Genomic DNA, 18,532 nt, shown 5'->3' with positions numbered 1-18,532 from the left:
TTTCTATGTTTAGTCATTATATCACCAGGTCAAAAATGATTTGGAAATTGGGTCACAACATATCTAAATCTTGTTTATAAAAAAACAGATATTGAATTTTGCAACACTAAGTGCAGCAATACATCTTTATTTTTGATGATTCAATATGGCGTTGACCTTTGATCGAAGATTCTAACAATATTCTCCTTGGGGGGAAAGAACAAATATTTATAACTTCATGTGTTTCTCCAATATCCTACATGGCAATTTCCTGAAGTTCATGCTGAAATCTAATCCTAAACAATCTTAGCAGGACACTAAACTCTGAAAATCAGTAGGTTTTACCTTCTTATGAAAAGGAGACTAAAAATCAAGATAACATTTGTTTGATAATTATCTTTGGCATGATTTTCTCTTAATTTTGATGACATTATGTATAAAGCCTGACACACACACTCATATGTAGCCCAACAAAAGAACACACAATCGTGTAGTCCAATAAACGGACACACACACATGGATGATCCACAGATGTATAGTCAAACAAACAGATGTACAGATCCAGTTAAACAGATACAAGAAGTACACATTTCAAACTCGCACAGTCCAGCATACAGGCACACAGAAAATAGTGTGATGGCAGAACCACTTGTAAACCATCATAAACAAGAGATTACACAAACAAAAATTTCATTTTTTTGAAGTTTTATTTTTGTAGAATCAGCTGACAGCCTTCAACTCAACCTCAAACACCAGTGTACTATTAGGAGGTATTGGACCTGTTCTTTGGTTTCCATATCTGTAACAAGTAAATTAAAGACATTGCTGCAATAACAATTTTATTGTAAGGATACCTTCATATAGCATGACTTAAGGTAAACAATTGTTATCAAGTTGAAAAACAATTTCCACAGCCTAACATAGAACTAGATGTAGTGTTAAACCAGGTCAACCTGATGATTGAATGTGATTACAATATCCCCTTCTGATGTATGATTGTGAGGCTTAATTTGAAATGTGTAAGGTAGGTGAACCTAATTTAATCATGACTTTTTAAACAACTAACTGTAACATTAAACATTAAAATGTGTATACCCTTCTTGTGGAGGCACTGTCAGCTTTCTCGTCCCTCCAACTTTCATACCTGTGGAAAAATTGAAGATATCAAATTTTTTAGCAATACAGTAGGTGTTAAGATATTTTCTTTGAACAAATGTCAGGTTTTTAGGGTTTAGATTTACTTTTGAGTTAAGTTTTCTGTTTTCCTGGAAAGAAATGTAAAATGTGAAATCTAAGACTTGATCTTTAACTCTATGTTAACAGACACTTGAGGTTCATTATATTTTTGGCACTGTGACCTTGAAAACCTTTATCTATAGTGCTATGACTATATTATTGACCTTTCCATATAAGTAATGTAGCATCAATTCTAACTGTTAAGATTTTAGTAATGTTTTTGATTTTATGGGATTTCAAATTGACAAAACAGCCAAGGTCATATGTAGACCAATGTCAAGGGGGATGCCAAGATTGAAAAACAAAGCACAGCCTGGGATGAAATTCCCAATGATTATAAATCATTTTCAATCTATATGTATCTTAAGTGCATTGTACTTAAGGACACATAGGTCCTAACAGTGTCATATAATATTTAGTAATATGATTTTAACCTTTCTTTGGGTGTTACCTTTACATTCTCCTGTAAAGCACATGAAATATATCGATCAATGTAGTTGCATAAACATTAAAACTGCAATTTTATAATATAAGCTGACCATTGTCCCGTTAATGACTGACCCTCACCTTGAGCTACTGACTGACTACATCTCCAGGTACTGACTGACCCCACCTCCAGGTACTGACTGACCATACCTTCATATACTGATTGACCATACCTTCAGATACTGACTGACCCCACCTTCAATTAATGACAGACCAAACCTTCAGATACTGACTAACCACACGTTCACCTTGTAACTAAATATCTGTTTATTAACTGACCACCCCTCTATTAACTTACTAAATCTCTGTTTACTAACTGACCACACCTCTAGTAACTTACTAAATCTCTGTCTAATAACTGACCACACCTCAAGTAACTTACTAAATCTCTGTCTAATAACTGACCACACCTCTAGTAACATACCGGTACTAAATCTCTGTTTACTAACTGACAACACCTCTAGTAACATACCGGTACTAAATCTCTGTCTAATAACTGACAACACCTCTAGTAACATACCGGTACTAAATCTCTGTCTAATAACTGACAACACCTCTAGTAACATACCGGTACTAAATCTCTGTCTAATAACTGACCACACCTCTAGTAACATACCGGTACTAAATCTCTGTTTACTAACTGACAACACCTCTAGTAACATACCGGTACTAAATCTCTGTCTAATAACTGACAACACCTCTAGTAACATACCGGTACTAAATCTGACTGACCACACCTCTAGTAACATACCGGTACTAAATCTCTGTCTAATAACTGACCACACCTCTAGTAACATACCGGTACTAAATCTCTGTCTAATAACTGACAACACCTCTAGTAACATACCGGTACTAAATCTCTGTCTAATAACTGACCACACCTCTAGTAACATACCGGTACTAAATCTCTGTCTAATAACTGACAACACCTCTAGTAACATACCGGTACTAAATCTCTGTCTAATAACTGACAACACCTCTAGTAACATACCGGTACTAAATCTCTGTCTAATAACTGACCACACCTCTAGTAACATACCGGTACTAAATCTCTGTCTAATAACTGACAACACCTCTAGTAACATACCGGTACTAAATCTCTGTTTACTAACTGACAACACCTCTAGTAACATACCGGTACTAAATCTCTGTCTAATAACTGACCACACCTCTAGTAACATACCGGTACTAAATCTCTGTCTAATAACTGACCACACCTCTAGTAACATACCGGTACTAAATCTCTGTCTAATAACTGACAACACCTCTAGTAACATACCGGTACTAAATCTCTGTTTACTAACTGACAACACCTCTACTAACATACCGGTACTAAATCTCTGTCTAATAACTGACAACACCTCTAGTAACATACCGGTACTAAATCTCTGTCTAATAACTGACCACACCTCTAGTAACATACCGGTACTAAATCTCTGTTTACTAACTGACCACACCTTTAGTAACTCATTAGATCTCTGTTTACTAACTGACCACACCTTTAGTAACTTACTAAATCTCTGTCTAATAACTGACCACACCTTTAGTAACTCATTAGATCTCTGTTTACTAACTGACCACACCTTTAGTAACTTACTAAATCTCTGTTTACTAACTGACCACACCTTTAGTAACTTACTAAATCTCTGTCTAATAACTGACCACACCTTTAGTAACTCATTAGATCTCTGTTTACTAACTGACCACACCTTTAGTAACTTACTAAATCTCTGTTTACTAACTGACCACACCTCCAGTAACTAACTAAATCTCTGTCTAATAACTGACCAGACCTCTAGTAACTAACTAAATCTCTGTTTATTAACTGACCAGACCTCTAGTAACTAACTAAATCTCTGTTTACTAACTGACCACACCTTTAGTAACTTACTAAATCTCTGTTTATTAACTGACCAGACCTCTAGTAACTTACTAAATCTCTGTTTACTAACTGACCACACCTCCAGTAACTAACTAAATCTCTGTCTAATAACTGACCATACCTTTAGTAACTAACTAAATCTCTGTTTACTAACTGACCACACCTCTAGTAACTAACTAAATCTCTGTCTAATAACTGACCACACCTCCAGTAACTAACTAAATCTCTGTCTAATAACTGACCAGACCTCTAGTAACTAACTAAATCTCTGTTTACTAACTGACCACACCTTTAGTAACTAACTAAATATCTGTTTACTAACTGACCACACCTTTAGTAACTTACTAAATCTCTGTCTAATAACTGACCACACCTCTAGTAACTTACTAAATATCTGTTTACTAAATTACAACATCTCTACTTACTTATCAAATCTTTATGAACTGCCTGTCACGTTTCTAGTAACTTGAAAAATATGTTTACTGACTTCATCTCCAGTTACTTGATAAATCTTTGTTTACTAACTGACAACACTTCTTTTTACTTTCATACTAGATATCTATTATCTAACTGACAACACCTCTAATTCTTACCAAATATGTGTTAAATAACTGATGCAATGTTCAGTTTCAGAAAAATTATTCTTTTCTGGATGAGAATAGATAACCTGGTGACTATTGCTTGCTGACTTACCAACAACACCAGTGTCCCAGCCACTGATAACCTCCTTTTTACCAAGTCGGAACCTGAAGGGTTTACCACCAGTACAGGAATCAAACTGTTTACCAGTCTTGCCTAGTGTCCCTTTGTAGTATACATGTACCTGAGAGACAAAAAAAAAGACAGTATTATGCTTGCCTTGGGGACCACAATATTATGTGTGTGACAGACTTCAAATACTTTTATGATCCATGTAAAGGAAATCATATTAGTGTTATTTCGGTTGTGAGGAATAGATAAACAGGTCAAATCTAAAACCAGCTACTGAGTATTACCCGTTGACTTTGTTTTAACATAATCCTTGGTCTAACTAATGACTCAATGAAAAGGCATCACAACATAAAGTGGAACATGAGGCCCATAGGGCCTGTATCGCTCCCCTGCTTTAGTTTGCTGAAACAGATTTATTTCAACTACAGGAAAAGCATTTAAAACACTTGTATCTATATTCCCATAATACGCTTACCCCTCCACCAAAAGGGGGTTTAATGCACTGTTTGTAAAAAACTAAGGTCTCTTCACCAAGGATGTTTTCAGTTTTAACATAACAACCATTTTTATTTTCCATTTTTGGCCCACCCCTCCAAGCCTCGAGAGGCAGTAACTCACTGTTGATACAAAACTGATCCCCTTCACCCAAGCATGTCTCCGACTAAATTTGGACAGAATCCGGGCATTCCCACATATAAAGAAGGATTTTTATAGAATTTGCCCTATTTCCCCAATTAGGCTCCACCCCTCCCACCCTTTGGAACTATGACACTTGTGACCTTGTCACAAATTTAAATAAAACACATTTTTTCCATCTTGCAGGGACATAGATGTGTTTCTGCAAGATGGAAAAAATGTGGGACATAGATGTGTTTCTTTTTTTTTTTTTTTTTGTGAAGAAATAACTAGTTTCCATGTTTTAAATGTGGTAATGACTATAGATGTGCAGCATCTAAAAACTGAGGGCAGATTCCTATATTAATATATAAAAATAATGAGGACAATCAGATATATGTACTAAGTGTAACCCAAGTGAATAGTTAGTGATAATAAGATTTTTACCATTTTTCCTTTCCTGGCCTCTGGTCCATGACCAACTTTTATTTCCTCGCTAATGGTGCCGCCAGCTAAAACCGCCTTCTTCGGAGTCTTGTCCTATTCAAAAAGTTTTTTAGTCAATTTATATGTACTTTTATTATGTATAATAACTTAAAACAAGAACCAATATCCCTTCAGAGTAGATAGGGAAAAGTTAATCTTCTAGATCCCAGAAGGATACCAAATAATATGCAGGGCGCTTTTAAAAAGTAGATTGAAAACAAAAGCTTTGTTGCTCCTTAACGTTTTCTGTGGTAACATAATGATGTCATCATATTGTCTAATGTGTTAGTCACATGACCTCTTCTGTTATTCAGCTTCAAAATGTAAGTCGCACCAATAAATTAGGCCCTGATGATGGCCTGTCTAGCAGGCTGAAACATGTCTGCAGTCCCAACCTGAACCTGGCCTCAGGAGATCTTTTATTATGGATGTCAATTTGAAAGGAAAGATACTTAGAAGTGTTCTCTCTAAAAACAAAAGATATTTTCCTTAACTTTATCACAGTAGCATCCAAAAGAAAAATGAAGTATGAATACACAATCAATATCATAGTAAGGTGTCATTAACATAGACCAATAAAATGATTCAAACCAACAAGAGACCCGAGAGGAATCTGGTCACCCACCATTGTTTAATCATCTTTGTTTTGTAAAGTTTGAATTTTTTCTCTTTTTCCATGTAACAATTAATTGATTTGATATATACTGGTATCATAGTCATCACATCTGATGAAACAACACTGCTTGACCATAAAATTTAGAAGATATTTTGAAAAGGATGTGTGTGTTGAGGTGTCAGATATGTGATCTATCTATACATCAAGTTTGGTTAAAGTTGGAGGTATAATCTTTTTAGTAATAGATCTAAACCTACGAAACTTCAGAGTGATTTTACATAGGTCCTGACAAGATTAAATAGGTTATAAAGACATACACACAAAGGACAATAACTTGTCCAACCATTTCATGTCCTGGTTATGAAACAGAATGGGGTCTGATGGCATTACTGTGATCTGTAAAAGGTTGAAGCCATAACAGAAAGAACTCAAGAAAACTGAAGTGTACAGGACCAGAACTGCACCTAATACTGGATTTTTTTTTATATCAGTAACCATATAGGTAAAAGAACAACAGAATTCAAAGTCATAATCTCTGGACAAAAGGAAAAAAAGAGTGGAAGATTGCCATTTTGCACAGTACCCTAAATGTCCAAAACTCCATCGAAAATGGTCATTTTGGCTTGAATTTGAACTCAATATGTAACATCTTAGTTTGAAGAAACACACCAGATTTATCTGTAGACATAACGAAAAATAAAACTGTTGGGGGCATCAAATATAACTAGCATATTAAACGCCTCACTCTGATGAATATGATGCATAGAAAGCATTTGGCAAGATATATCTCTATTTCATTAGGTAAACCTGGGAATTTTATGACAATCACCTTTACTTTTTGTGTATTCCCACCAGGACCTCCTGCTGTATCTTCTTCCTTTTTCTCTTTCTTCTTTTTCTTTTTCTTCTTAGTGCTCTCTGTATTGTCTGAGCCATTCTGTTAAAACATCAATCAGAAAATACGAATTTCACCAAGAAGGAATACTCAAAGTTTCCCAAGATTGTTTCTTTCAAGATTTTGTTCTTAAATCTATCATGAGGAAAGAAGCTTTTAAATGTCAACAATACATGTATATAATGTATATCACTTGCTCAGTGCTCCAGTTAAGATGTGTACACACATAAATTATGCTGGAAAATTAGTCAATTACGCATCAAAAATTAAATGGGTGTGTACTCTCTATGTATTAATAATTAGTACTACGCTGTGGTTTAAGATAGCTTGCGTACACAATCTGGAAATGTTCACACAGACTTTAGTCTGTCCCTAATTCGGCATTCTATACTTCTAAACGCTTTACTGATTTCCCTTCAAATTCAAACGTCTGTCGGATGTTTACATGCACAGAACGTTTGATGACGACAGTGATAAAAATGTCACTTGAATTGTTTGGGTTCCACGTGAGAACCCAACTTTCTTTCGAGACATTGGTAAAAGAACTGTTGAATGAGATAATCAGTGAAATAACAAAATCAAAACAGAAATGAAAATGTGTCTGACAAAAAGATCGAGGAGTGGAAGGCAATGTTCCCGTGGCTGTGTGTCAGCAGGTCAAGTGATGACCAAAATCGACCTTAACATTAACTTGTAGGTTATGCATGGATTCTTAAGCCAGCAATACATTTATGACTGGATGTTTACTCAACTTTTAAGACATAACCCAAGTTTTACTCATCATAATTGAAATTGATGTGTACAATTACCCATTAGGTAAAAAATTATCTGGAGCACTGCTTGCTTCAACTGATGTCTTTGTGAACGATAAATTCTCTAAAGCATTCATGTTTGATGCATGGCCCTTGAGGCATGAATCCATTATAGTTGTTTTCCTCATTTACCTGTGTTTCATTGTCATTAAAGTCATTGAAAGCATTGCCCATATGCAAATAAGTGACATTTACTGATGTTGATTACTTAGAAGAGGGAAAATTGGTGTTTCATGAAAACATGATATTAACAGGAAATTGATATTAAGTGGTTTCCACTGTACCAGTATTATTGCTGGTAATACCTGTGCTTGTTCCTTTTTCTGTTGTGGAGTGGCCTTTATCTCACTCTTCGGAGTATTTACAGCAGATTTCTTTACACTTTTTGGGGTGTCAGCTTTCTGTACTTTTTTTGCTGTTATCTGTTTAACAATTTCATCATTCAGTTCATCATCATCTGAAAGTATAAATGTAGTAAGTTTACTCATTTACAATTATGAATAACATATTAGCTTGAAGATATATATTGAATAAACTATATCAATTTCTTAAAAATAAGTTCACAACACCTTGTTGTGTAATCAATGTTATACTGTAACTAAATGATTTTTACACACGAGGATTTATTTCAGTACCTATGACCATAAATGTGCTGATAAGAAGCTCACTTTGGAATATGGATTTTTACAGAAATTTTTTCATTACTGAATTCATGCAATCATTTCCAGGAATTTACTGTAAATCATTCAAATAAAATCTTGTGGAGGAATATCATAAACAAACACATCATGTGGCCTGTATTTTATCAATAGCTTCTTAAGTATATAATAAATGCAGGCCGACATTGATTAAACAAGAGGTCAAATGGGCCTGCATCAATTACCAAAACAGAAAGCTTCTAATACTCAACTCTACAGATACATTTATTACCTGGATTATAGGTAAATGCCATTTCTTTTATCTCAGAATTTGTCTCAATTTGACCCAGAAACAAAATTCAACCAAATATCCAGTTTTTCAGACTTAAGATTTACCCAAAAAAGCATTTAACAGGTTATAATAGGTTTACCCCTATGACCTTCAAGATAGGTCAAGGTCATTTCTTTTTGCAAACTTTATCAGGGTTCATCCCTGCAACCATCCAGCCAAATACCATGACATTTGGTCTGTTTTTTTATTGAGAAGGAAGCATTTAAATAGAAAATTTTAGGCCAGGTGAGCTAGAAACTATAAGATCTATAAACTATAAGATCTATTTTTTGTTAATTAATCATAAAGCATAATTCTCACCATCATCATCATCATCATCATCATCATCATCATCATCATCGTCATCCTCGTCAAAATCTGCTAATGTGAATGGCATCTGTAAAAATTAAAATGATGTTTAAATTCTGATGGCCGAGATCTTAGTGTAATGCTACAGTAGATTCTATCACCTCTGAGGTTCAGTCAGGATTCCTTCATGTGACACGGTTTTAGTACGTTTTAAACCTTTTAGATGTTTTTTTATTTACAATATTAAAATCACAATTGTGAAATAAGCAAGTTTAATTGATTTAACACATGTTTACCAATAGGAATAACAACAACTGGAAAAAGAAGCTTATCTGCAAAAACCAACTCCGGATATGGCCAACTTGAAAGGCAGCATTTAAGTATTTCAGCAAACTGCAGTTGACAATTTTTTGTGGACCTATTAATGCATCCTTGTACTGACACTTCAGATAAAGTATTAAATACAATGATTTGATTATATGTTAACAACACACATACATCTTCATCATCATCATCACTATCATCATCTTCACTGTCATCATCTTCCTCCACCACTACAACCTTCGCTTTCTTCTTGCCTGGTTTTTCTTTAAGTTCCTGTTTACGTTTTTTGGTTGAAACTGAAAAAATGTATTTCAACAAAACCTTACTGATATATTGTATATCCTGGCTATCAATATCAGGTAGACAATAAAGACATGACCTTTTTTATCATTGAAAAAGGGACTGGTTAAAGCTACCCCTATAACATAACTGGTGGCAGGTCATTCCATTTAATATCCAGCATTATTGACCCAACTGCAACATATTAAGGTATCAGTCATAAGCATGATGCCATGCAAGCCTCTAATTTTGTTGAACTGCTACTCCAGAAGTTTCAGCAACAAAGTAACAAGTAGAGTATCTTCAATAATTTTAAGTTCTCAGAGGAATGATAGATCCATGTGGATCCTATTGCATTTTGGTGAATCTTTCAGCAGTAACTATTCCAATACCCTCAAACCTTCTTGTTAATAACAATGACATATCATAACAAGAGGCCCATGGGCCTTAACGGTCATCTGACAAAAAGCAAGCCAAACCTAGAAAGTGGGTTGAGGTCATTCATTTGAACAAACTTGGTAGCCTCTCCTCCAAGCATCTTACAGGCCCAATATCAGCACTCATGGACTTTTGCTTGTTGAGAAGAAGTCGTTTGTATATTTTAACATATTTGACCCCTGTGACCTTGAAAGTGAGTTGAGGTCATTCATTTGAATAAACTTAGTAGCCTTTCCTCCCAGCATGCTACAGACCCAATATCGGCACTCATAGACTTTTGCTTATTGAGATGAAGTCCTTTGTATATTTTAACATATTTGACCCCTGTGACCTTGAAAGTGGGCCAAGGTCATTCATTTGAACAAACTTTGTAGGGCTCCATGCCAGCATGCTATGGGCCAAGTATTAGCCCTCTAGGCCTTCTAGTATTTGAGAAGAAGTTATTTAAATATTTTGACATATTTGACCCCTGCGACCTTGAAAGTTGTTCAAGGTCATTCATTTAAATAAACTTGGTAGCCTTTCCCCCCAGCATGCTACAGACCCAATATCGGCACTCATAGACTTTTGCTTATTGAGATGAAGTCCTTTGTATATTTTAACATATTTGACCCCTGTGACCTTGAAAGTGGGCCAAGGTCATTCATTTGAACAAACTTTGTAAGGCTCCATGCCAGCATGCTATGGGCCAAGTATTAGCCCCCTAGGCCTTCTAGTATTTGAGAAGAAGTTATTTAAAGATTTTGACATATTTGACCCCTGTGACCTTGAAAGTTGTTCAAGGTCATTCATTTAAACAAACTTGATAGCCCTTCATCCCAGCATGCCACAGGCACAATATCAGCAATCTGAGCCTTTTGGTTATTGAGAAGAAGTTGTTTAAAGATTTTAACATATTTGACCCCTGTGACCTTTAAAGTGGGTCAAGGTCATTCATTTGAACAAACTTGGTAGTCCTTCATCCCAGCATGTCACAGGCCCAATATCTACACTCTGAGCCTTTTGGTTAATGAGAAGAAGTTGTTTAAAGATTTTAACATATTTGACCCCTGTGACCTTGAAAGTGGGTTGAGGTCATTCATTTGAATAAACTTGGTAGCCTTTCCTCCCAGCATGCTACAGACCCAATATCGGCACTCATAGACTTTTGCTTATTGAGATGTAGGGCTCCATGCCAGCATGCTATGGGCCAAGTATTAGCCCCCTAGGCCTTCTAGTATTTGAGAAGAAGTTATTTAAAGATTTTGACATATTTGACCCCTGTGACCTTGAAAGTGGGCCAAGGTCATTCATTTGAACAAACTTTGTAGGGCTCCATGCCAGCATGCTATGGGCCAAGTATTAGCCCCCTAGGCCTTCTAGTATTTGAGAAGAAGTTATTTAAAGATTTTGACATATTTGACCCCTGTGACCTTGAAAGTTGTTCAAGGTCATTCATTTAAACAAACTTGATAGCCCTTCATCCCAGCATGCCACAGGCACAATATCAGCAATCTGAGCCTTTTGGTTATTGAGAAGAAGTTGTTTAAAGATTTTAACATATTTGACCCCTGTGACCTTTAAAGTGGGTCAAGGTCATTCATTTGAACAAACTTGGTAGTCCTTCATCCCAGCATGTCACAGGCCCAATATCTACACTCTGAGCCTTTTGGTTAATGAGAAGAAGTTGTTTAAAGATTTTAACATATTTGACCCCTGTGACCTTTAAAGTGGGTCAAGGTCATTCATTTGAACAAACTTGGTAGAGCTCCATGCCAGTATCCTCTGTGCCAAGTATTAGCCCCCTAGACCTTCTAGTATTTGAGAAGAAGTCGTTTGAATGAAAAGTTTACGGACGGCGCACGGCGGACGACGACGGACGAAGCATGATGACTATAGGTCATCGGACCCTTCGGGTCAGATGACCTAAAAACCATTATATATTATAATAAACATCTATTTTCAAGCTTATATTATTTTCAGTCAGGTGCTCTTAGCTGCCAATCAAGAAATATACATTTTGATAGATTATTTTCACATAAATTGTGACACACACGCTACAGTTTGTACATAAAAAATAGATACTGATTATCGTAAGTGTACTTTATTTTAATCACAATATGTTCTTCAAATTATCAAGATTTTCACCTTTCTGAGTCTTAATTACTAAGATGAGAAGAAAATTTTGCATGGACCAACAAAATACTTCCAGTTGATCAGGGTAATCAAGTTTTCTGAATTTAAATTAATGAAGTTTGACTATGTTTACAATTACGGAAGTAAAAATGTACTTAATTCACAACTTCTGCATACATTTGAGTTTCCAGTATCAAACTTGTCTTTCTCAATCTGAATACTTTTCCTCACAATAACTTTACAGTTTATATTTGCAACCAACATATCTGCAAATTTATCTACTTCCTAAAAGATTTTTCCCTACAAGGAACCCTTGGCTTATTGTTTTTAACTGGCTCAGCTTCAAGAATGGCTTAGTTTCAAGATTAAATAGTATTTTAAATTATTCATATAACACTTACGCAGCTACACTTGACCAGATTTCACTGAACCTACAAAATGTTACCTGTTAAAACAGGACTCTTGTCTTCATCCTCATCACTATCATCATCATCATCATCATCATCATCTAGACCAACAAGAGCTGGTGCTATAATCAGAAAGCTCACAATATAATCACTGAAAGATAAACCTGGCTTTTTTAATCCGTGAATATGTAAACAAGAGTTCTGCTTGGCAAATCAGTAATGCTCAACCCATGCCAAAGAAATATTCATGATTTATGATATATATATGTGTAGAAAATTGTACAGGTAAAGACAGTACAAAATATTGAGAGGGAAACAGTGCTTATGTTAAATATGAATATGTGAAAATGATGCAAGGAACAAAGGGCAATAACTTCTTTAAATATTGTTGTATCAAAATGATGTTCAGAACACAATCTCATGTTGTGGTTTTAAGACCAACCAAGTTTCAAAGATATTGATTAAAAACTGAGGGAGAATGTTAAACCTGTTTGTTTCAAACTGAAGACTGTTTTTTTCCTAACCAAAATTATCTACTATCACTGGAAGTCATATCAGGAACATTTTTGGATGGTAAAACACTTGCTCTGTGTAAGTATTTGCTAAACACCCTCTTATAGAGACTTCTATGTGCCGGAGTGACAGTGTTGTCAGAGATATGAATTACACTTTTATATATTTTATCTTGTCTTAGAATTATGGAAAACCTAGAGACCCCAAAACAAATCAACACCATATATCCATTTTTTATCTACCAAGTGTAACTGTACCATGCAAATTATCAAGTTATTAACAAATTATCTATTCCCAATGGAAAGCTTGAAAGTCAGGGTGATCCATTATGAGGAAATGATGTGGGCCATTGAATGAACACCCATGACCGGATGAAGTCTTTCATACATGTTTATTACCTGCGTCAGAGTCTGAATCAGACATGTCCTCCATGCTGAGGTTAGCATCATCCATATCCTCCATGTCTGACATCATATTCTCATCCTCAACTAGGTATCCAGTCAAATGCACAATCCCTGTTATTATAACAGAATTTTAATTTTTTTTAAATGCACAAACATTTCAGCATGATTCCACAAGACCAATTTTACCTTTTTCTTGCTTTCTTCTGTTTTTTTCTAAATCTACGAATTTTGCACTACATTTATAAACTTGAGGATTCTCCACATAACTTGATGTACCAAGGTAATACATTCATATCAATGAAAGTGATGGATGAACAACAAAAATATTATACACAAAAATCCACCAATAAAACTAGTACATTTGTTCTCCTTTCTACATAGCACTGTTTCAACGGCAAAGTTTATATTTGAAATTGAAGAGATCAGAGACCATGCATATACAGACTCAAAATTAATATGGCCTAACATTGTCAACTTTCTGCCAAAAAATGAAATAAAAATGTGAATTGTTCTTTTTCAATAGTTCTTTTCACATTCAGTATTTTGTTATTTTCCATGCAGAACCTGAAATGACTAATTGAATCTTTTACCCTCTCTTGTAAACTAAATGCTCAATATTGTTGTGATGTTATCAAGTTGATGTCTCATTTGATTGATACTGTTTAACCATGCATTTATCATGATGGTTATGACAAACAAAGTCCACACCAGTGAAAGTGTGGATACCTGTCAGGGTAAGAAAAATAAACATCACTTACCTGTGCCATTTAAGAAGAAGGTAACTTCTTCACCTTCTGTGAAATTGAGGTCCAGTGTCTGTTGATACAATCGTCCCTGTTCAAGTGTGCAGAGCATGAACTCTGCCTTATCATGTTGTATCATCACAGACACAGGCTGCTTCGACTTCCCATTTGAGGCTATATGAAACAGACAAACACATGATGATCTATGGAAATCAATCTAACAGCAAAATGTCTACCCAGTATGTACAAAATATATGTATTACATTTCATTTCACTCAAAAGGGAAATTTCAGCCGTAATATTCAAGGTCTCTTTTTATCTGAGAAAGCTCTTGCAGAATTTTGTCTAACTTTATATTATCAATACTTTTTTAATGATGTTGATGAAGAGTGAAAATTTGGTAACAATGACACAGAGACAGTTGGAGCAATGAGTCATTTTCTACCGTTTTAATCAATGTAAAAATATGATGAATCATCCTAAGTATAAAAGGAGCAGATTTTAATTCTGAGGGATTCAGTACCCTTCAAACCTTCAACTATTGTCAGACAAAGTAAGATTAAGTGTGTTGATATCAGCAAAGGCCAATATACAGTTACAGCTTCCCTAAATTTCTTCATCTTATTGTAAGAGAATATTTACCAGGCTCCAGAGCTGCCATGGAGATGTGGAAGGAGCGCTCCACAGTCTGAGTGTAGTGTTTACCGCCATCTAATGTCACACCTGGAATACATTACAATTAAAAGACAATGTCTACATTGTATATATGTACAATATATTTTGACAATGGTTCCGAAATGTTATGTATTTCAGTGCACCCATTTTGTTGAGCAGTATCATGTGAACTACTGACCTGCGTGACCTCGCACCTAGATAATTTTGGTTGCTGTAACATGTCATGTTTCCACAAAGAACAAAAAGGTGTAATTTAAACCATTCACCATGAAATTTCATGAGTATGTATTTCATTGTTAAATTTATATATTTTTTTTCAAAAGCACATTTTCACATATAAAACAACCTCATTTTCACATGTAAAACAACCTATTTTCACAACCACATTTTCACATGTAAAACAACATCATTTTCACATGTCAAACAACCTATTTTCACAACCACATTTTCACATGTAAAACAACATCATTTTCACATGTCAAACAACCTCATTTTCACATGTAAAACAACCTCCCAGATATAAAATAAACCACAAATCCATCCAAGGATGCCAGTGTTTTGTTGTCATCTATCAAGTGAATAAATATCAATCATGTGGAGTTGAAGGCTACTTACTCCAATTGGAAGACTAACAGTATTTAAGACTTTGGTCATCTTTCAACTAAATCATCTTTTTATCTCACTTCCAAATCCTGATGAAACCTACATCAAGACTCTTAATACAGAATTATACCATTTCCTATGGAAAAGTAAAGTTGATAATGTATTATGTAAAAAAAATGCCACACCCACTGGTAAATTAAAATGGATTAACTACAATATCAATGATGACACATGGAAACAAATCTATATACTTCCTTTCAAAGTTACTAAAAATATCAAATTATAATGGCTTCAATACAAAATTAATCACCACATTTTGAATACCAATTCAGTGTTATTTAAGATGGGATTAACTGATAATTCTTTCTGTTCATTAGGTAAAACAGATAGAGAAACAACTGAACACATCTTGTGGGATTGTCAAGAAGTGAGATGATTGCTACATAACTTTGAGAGATTGTCTCAGATTTTTCATACAAATAAGATAAGAAATCTTTCATCTTTGGATTTTTAAGCAATGATTAAGCAAAGGCTGCAGTTGATAATGTGATAAGTTTAAGCATTAAATATTATATATATATAAAACAAAGTGTCTTAAAAACAGTCTATCTATATATATTAGCACTTATTAAGAACAAAAGCGCATATCAGAAAATCAACATGAAGCTGAGAAATTTAAAACGCTTTGGAGAGAATGGTCAGCATTATTAGAGTCTAATTGTGACACCTCACCTTTCTTCTTTTTTCCCCCAAAATCTGCTTATTTAATAATACTAACAGAAATATTTATGTCTCTTCTGTAAAGAACCAATAAAAATTGATAAGTATCACGTTTCTTACTTCACTGTATTTTGTTACATTGTTTGTCTTATGTCTTGACTATCTGTTTATTATTTCTGGTCTGGTCACTGTCCATTTGTCTGTCCTGTTTGTATGTTTGTCCTGTTTGTTTACCCTGCTTGGTTGTTCATGTGAGTGTTTTTTTTTGTTTTGTTTATCTGTCTATTTATATTAGGTTTACCAGAATATCTATTTTATTATATTATAGCTAAACGTATCAGTATGTTGAATGAGAGGCCCCCTGCGTGATGGCTCCTCAATCCTGGCAGCCTCCTTTAAATTAATTGCTGAGGATATAAAATTTGTTCAAAACCTCAAAAAAAACACCAAACATATCAATAATGAATAATAGGCCATACCTTCTTGCATTTCTTTGGGCTGCAAAAGTCCAAACATACAAGTATATATTGGACAAATGATGATTTTAAAATAATCACTTCAAATGACTCATTTCTGATTTTTCTGATTTGAATTAACAAGCCGGTTGCAGACAACCAGACCAAAAAATAATTTACATAATTTAACAATAAACACTTTAACCCTTAGAAAAGGTACACACATAAATATCCACCATTATTGCACCATGATTTTATTTTGATTTTTTTTTTTTTTATCAAATGTCATTTCCATTCAAATGATTTTATGTAATACACTTTTCAAGTGTACTCTTAAGCCACTAGTGTCAGCTAATGAAGCATATCTGTGATTTAGTGATGTCATCAGAAACCGAAGTGTAATCACATTTCAAATTAACATGTTGGTCATTTCAGGTGAGCGAATTTGAAGTCATATCTGTGGATAATAGGAAAATACTTCTGTTTCACGTGTTATTTTTTTAAAATGAATCTGATAGTATAAACACATTTCAAATCAATTATGTATTTGTTCGGTTGCAATTCATTGACATAGCATAGCTAGCAAGATGTGCCAAGGAAAGTACATCCTTGTACTTGGTACTGGTGAATTACCAGATGTCATATTCGCTTTAATTTTGGCAATTAGTGGTCGGCCTGATCATAAATTCACAACAATTAACTTCAACCTTAGTTAACACTGATTTCTTCAAATGACTGGGTACATAAAGTGACGTGATCTGAAGACAAATAATAGAGCTCTGCTAGAAATCATTTTTTCACAATTATCTAAAGATAGAGTCAATGGCAAGTGTATAGCATAATGGAAACTGTTAAAGTAAAATTTCTGTAAAATTTTGTATCAAAAATGATATTAAATTGTTAAGGTCCAAGATCTAGTTCCAATATAGAATGAGTATGGAAAATGAATACAATAAGAATATTGTATATTAAAGAATATTTCATTTTAAAAGCATTTTCATATGTAATATTCTCGCTGTTTAAGCATTATGACTCCCATTAATTTAGGCAGAAAATTTTATGGCCGATTCATATATATCATTTCACCGAATGCGACAACTGTTCAAAACAGGAACACGTGTGGCGAGGCCCTCGGTTGGCCAACTTTTCAAACTTAACTCGTAAAGACACAACTGGGTTTCATATCAGCAAAATCTCTATGGACATTTAAAATACGCCTTTTATGAATATCACAAACTCACCCCAAAACATATTCTGGACTTCAGATAAAACAACCATTGGATTTAAAGTTTAAAAGTCTGCACACACATCAAACCACATGCCGAACAGCCGTAAAAAGGTCGCTACAATAACAGTTCGAATGTCGTAAAACGTGACGTGCACAGGAATTGAATGCGTGTAGAAAATAACAGCAATTCTCACCTACTGAAAATACTATTACCAACTGCGTGCCACAATTTATTGGTTTTATTCTCCTACAAGTGTAAAGATTCTTTTTTAGAGTATACATCTTTCTTTTGTTATGAGTTTTCTTGTAGTTTCGACAGGAGCGTATAATAGAGCGATTAGAAGCTGCTCTTTGTAACGCTGTGAAAAAGAAATTCATGTTAACTAGTTACACTTTTTCTAAATCATTTGTCTCCAAAAGTACACATCTATACAATTTTCAATTTGAGAAAATCATCTTTAAATTTTTAGCGTTAAAATCCGATTAATTTTCCGACTCCTGTAACTGTTGAGATAAGTTAATACAGAGACGTATATATGATACGATATATACGTCTCTGGTTATTAATATAATATTTTTGTAACGAAAATGAGCCTCACTTAAAATGACTCTGGTCAAACCGGTCAGTGCAA

General features: G+C 34.5%; 1 protein-coding gene across 2 annotated transcripts; it reads right to left on the bottom strand.

The window, feature by feature from the left end:
• Positions 1 to 667: 667 nt before the first annotated feature.
• On the bottom strand, positions 668 to 17,998 carry LOC132548995 (46 kDa FK506-binding nuclear protein-like). 2 transcript variants are annotated; one of them, XM_060212903.1, is made up of 13 exons: positions 17,914 to 17,998; positions 14,862 to 14,942; positions 14,235 to 14,393; positions 13,471 to 13,587; positions 12,598 to 12,681; positions 9,495 to 9,616; positions 9,009 to 9,084; positions 8,024 to 8,175; positions 6,841 to 6,948; positions 5,357 to 5,449; positions 4,277 to 4,406; positions 1,075 to 1,123; positions 668 to 778 (listed from the first exon to the last, which is right to left on the bottom strand). In XM_060212903.1, exons 1-13 carry the CDS (start codon positions 17,948 to 17,950, stop codon positions 700 to 702), a joined length of 1,287 nt encoding a protein of 428 aa, XP_060068886.1. In that variant the 5' UTR covers positions 17,951 to 17,998; the 3' UTR covers positions 668 to 699. The 2 variants fall into 2 exon arrangements, with proteins under 2 accessions (XP_060068886.1, XP_060068887.1); XM_060212904.1 differs by having other exon boundaries at positions 8,024 to 8,176; positions 9,022 to 9,084; positions 17,914 to 17,985.
• Positions 17,999 to 18,532: the final 534 nt, after the last annotated feature.

This window comes from Ylistrum balloti, unplaced genomic scaffold (assembly GCF_031769215.1).
Source record: "Ylistrum balloti isolate Yb309-2 unplaced genomic scaffold, AGI_CSIRO_Ybal_v1 Utg370038, whole genome shotgun sequence".
NCBI classification, from domain to species: domain Eukaryota; kingdom Metazoa; phylum Mollusca; class Bivalvia; order Pectinida; family Pectinidae; genus Ylistrum; species Ylistrum balloti.
The sequence above is the reverse complement of the archived record's forward strand: the minus strand, read 5'-3'. Positions and strand labels throughout refer to the sequence as shown.

Excerpts from the sequence above, each read along its gene's own strand:
- LOC132548995 (XM_060212903.1), bottom strand. The coding sequence starts at position 17,950 with ATGGTTGTTTTATCTGAAGTCCAGAATATGTTTTGGG. Across the intron at positions 14,943-17,913 it reads AGTCCAGAATATGTTTTGGG|GTGTGACATTAGATGGCGGT; the intron begins GTGAGTTTGTGA and ends AATGTATTCCAG. Across the intron at positions 1,124-4,276 it reads CTGGGACACTGGTGTTGTTG|GTATGAAAGTTGGAGGGACG; the intron begins GTAAGTCAGCAA and ends ATTTTTCCACAG.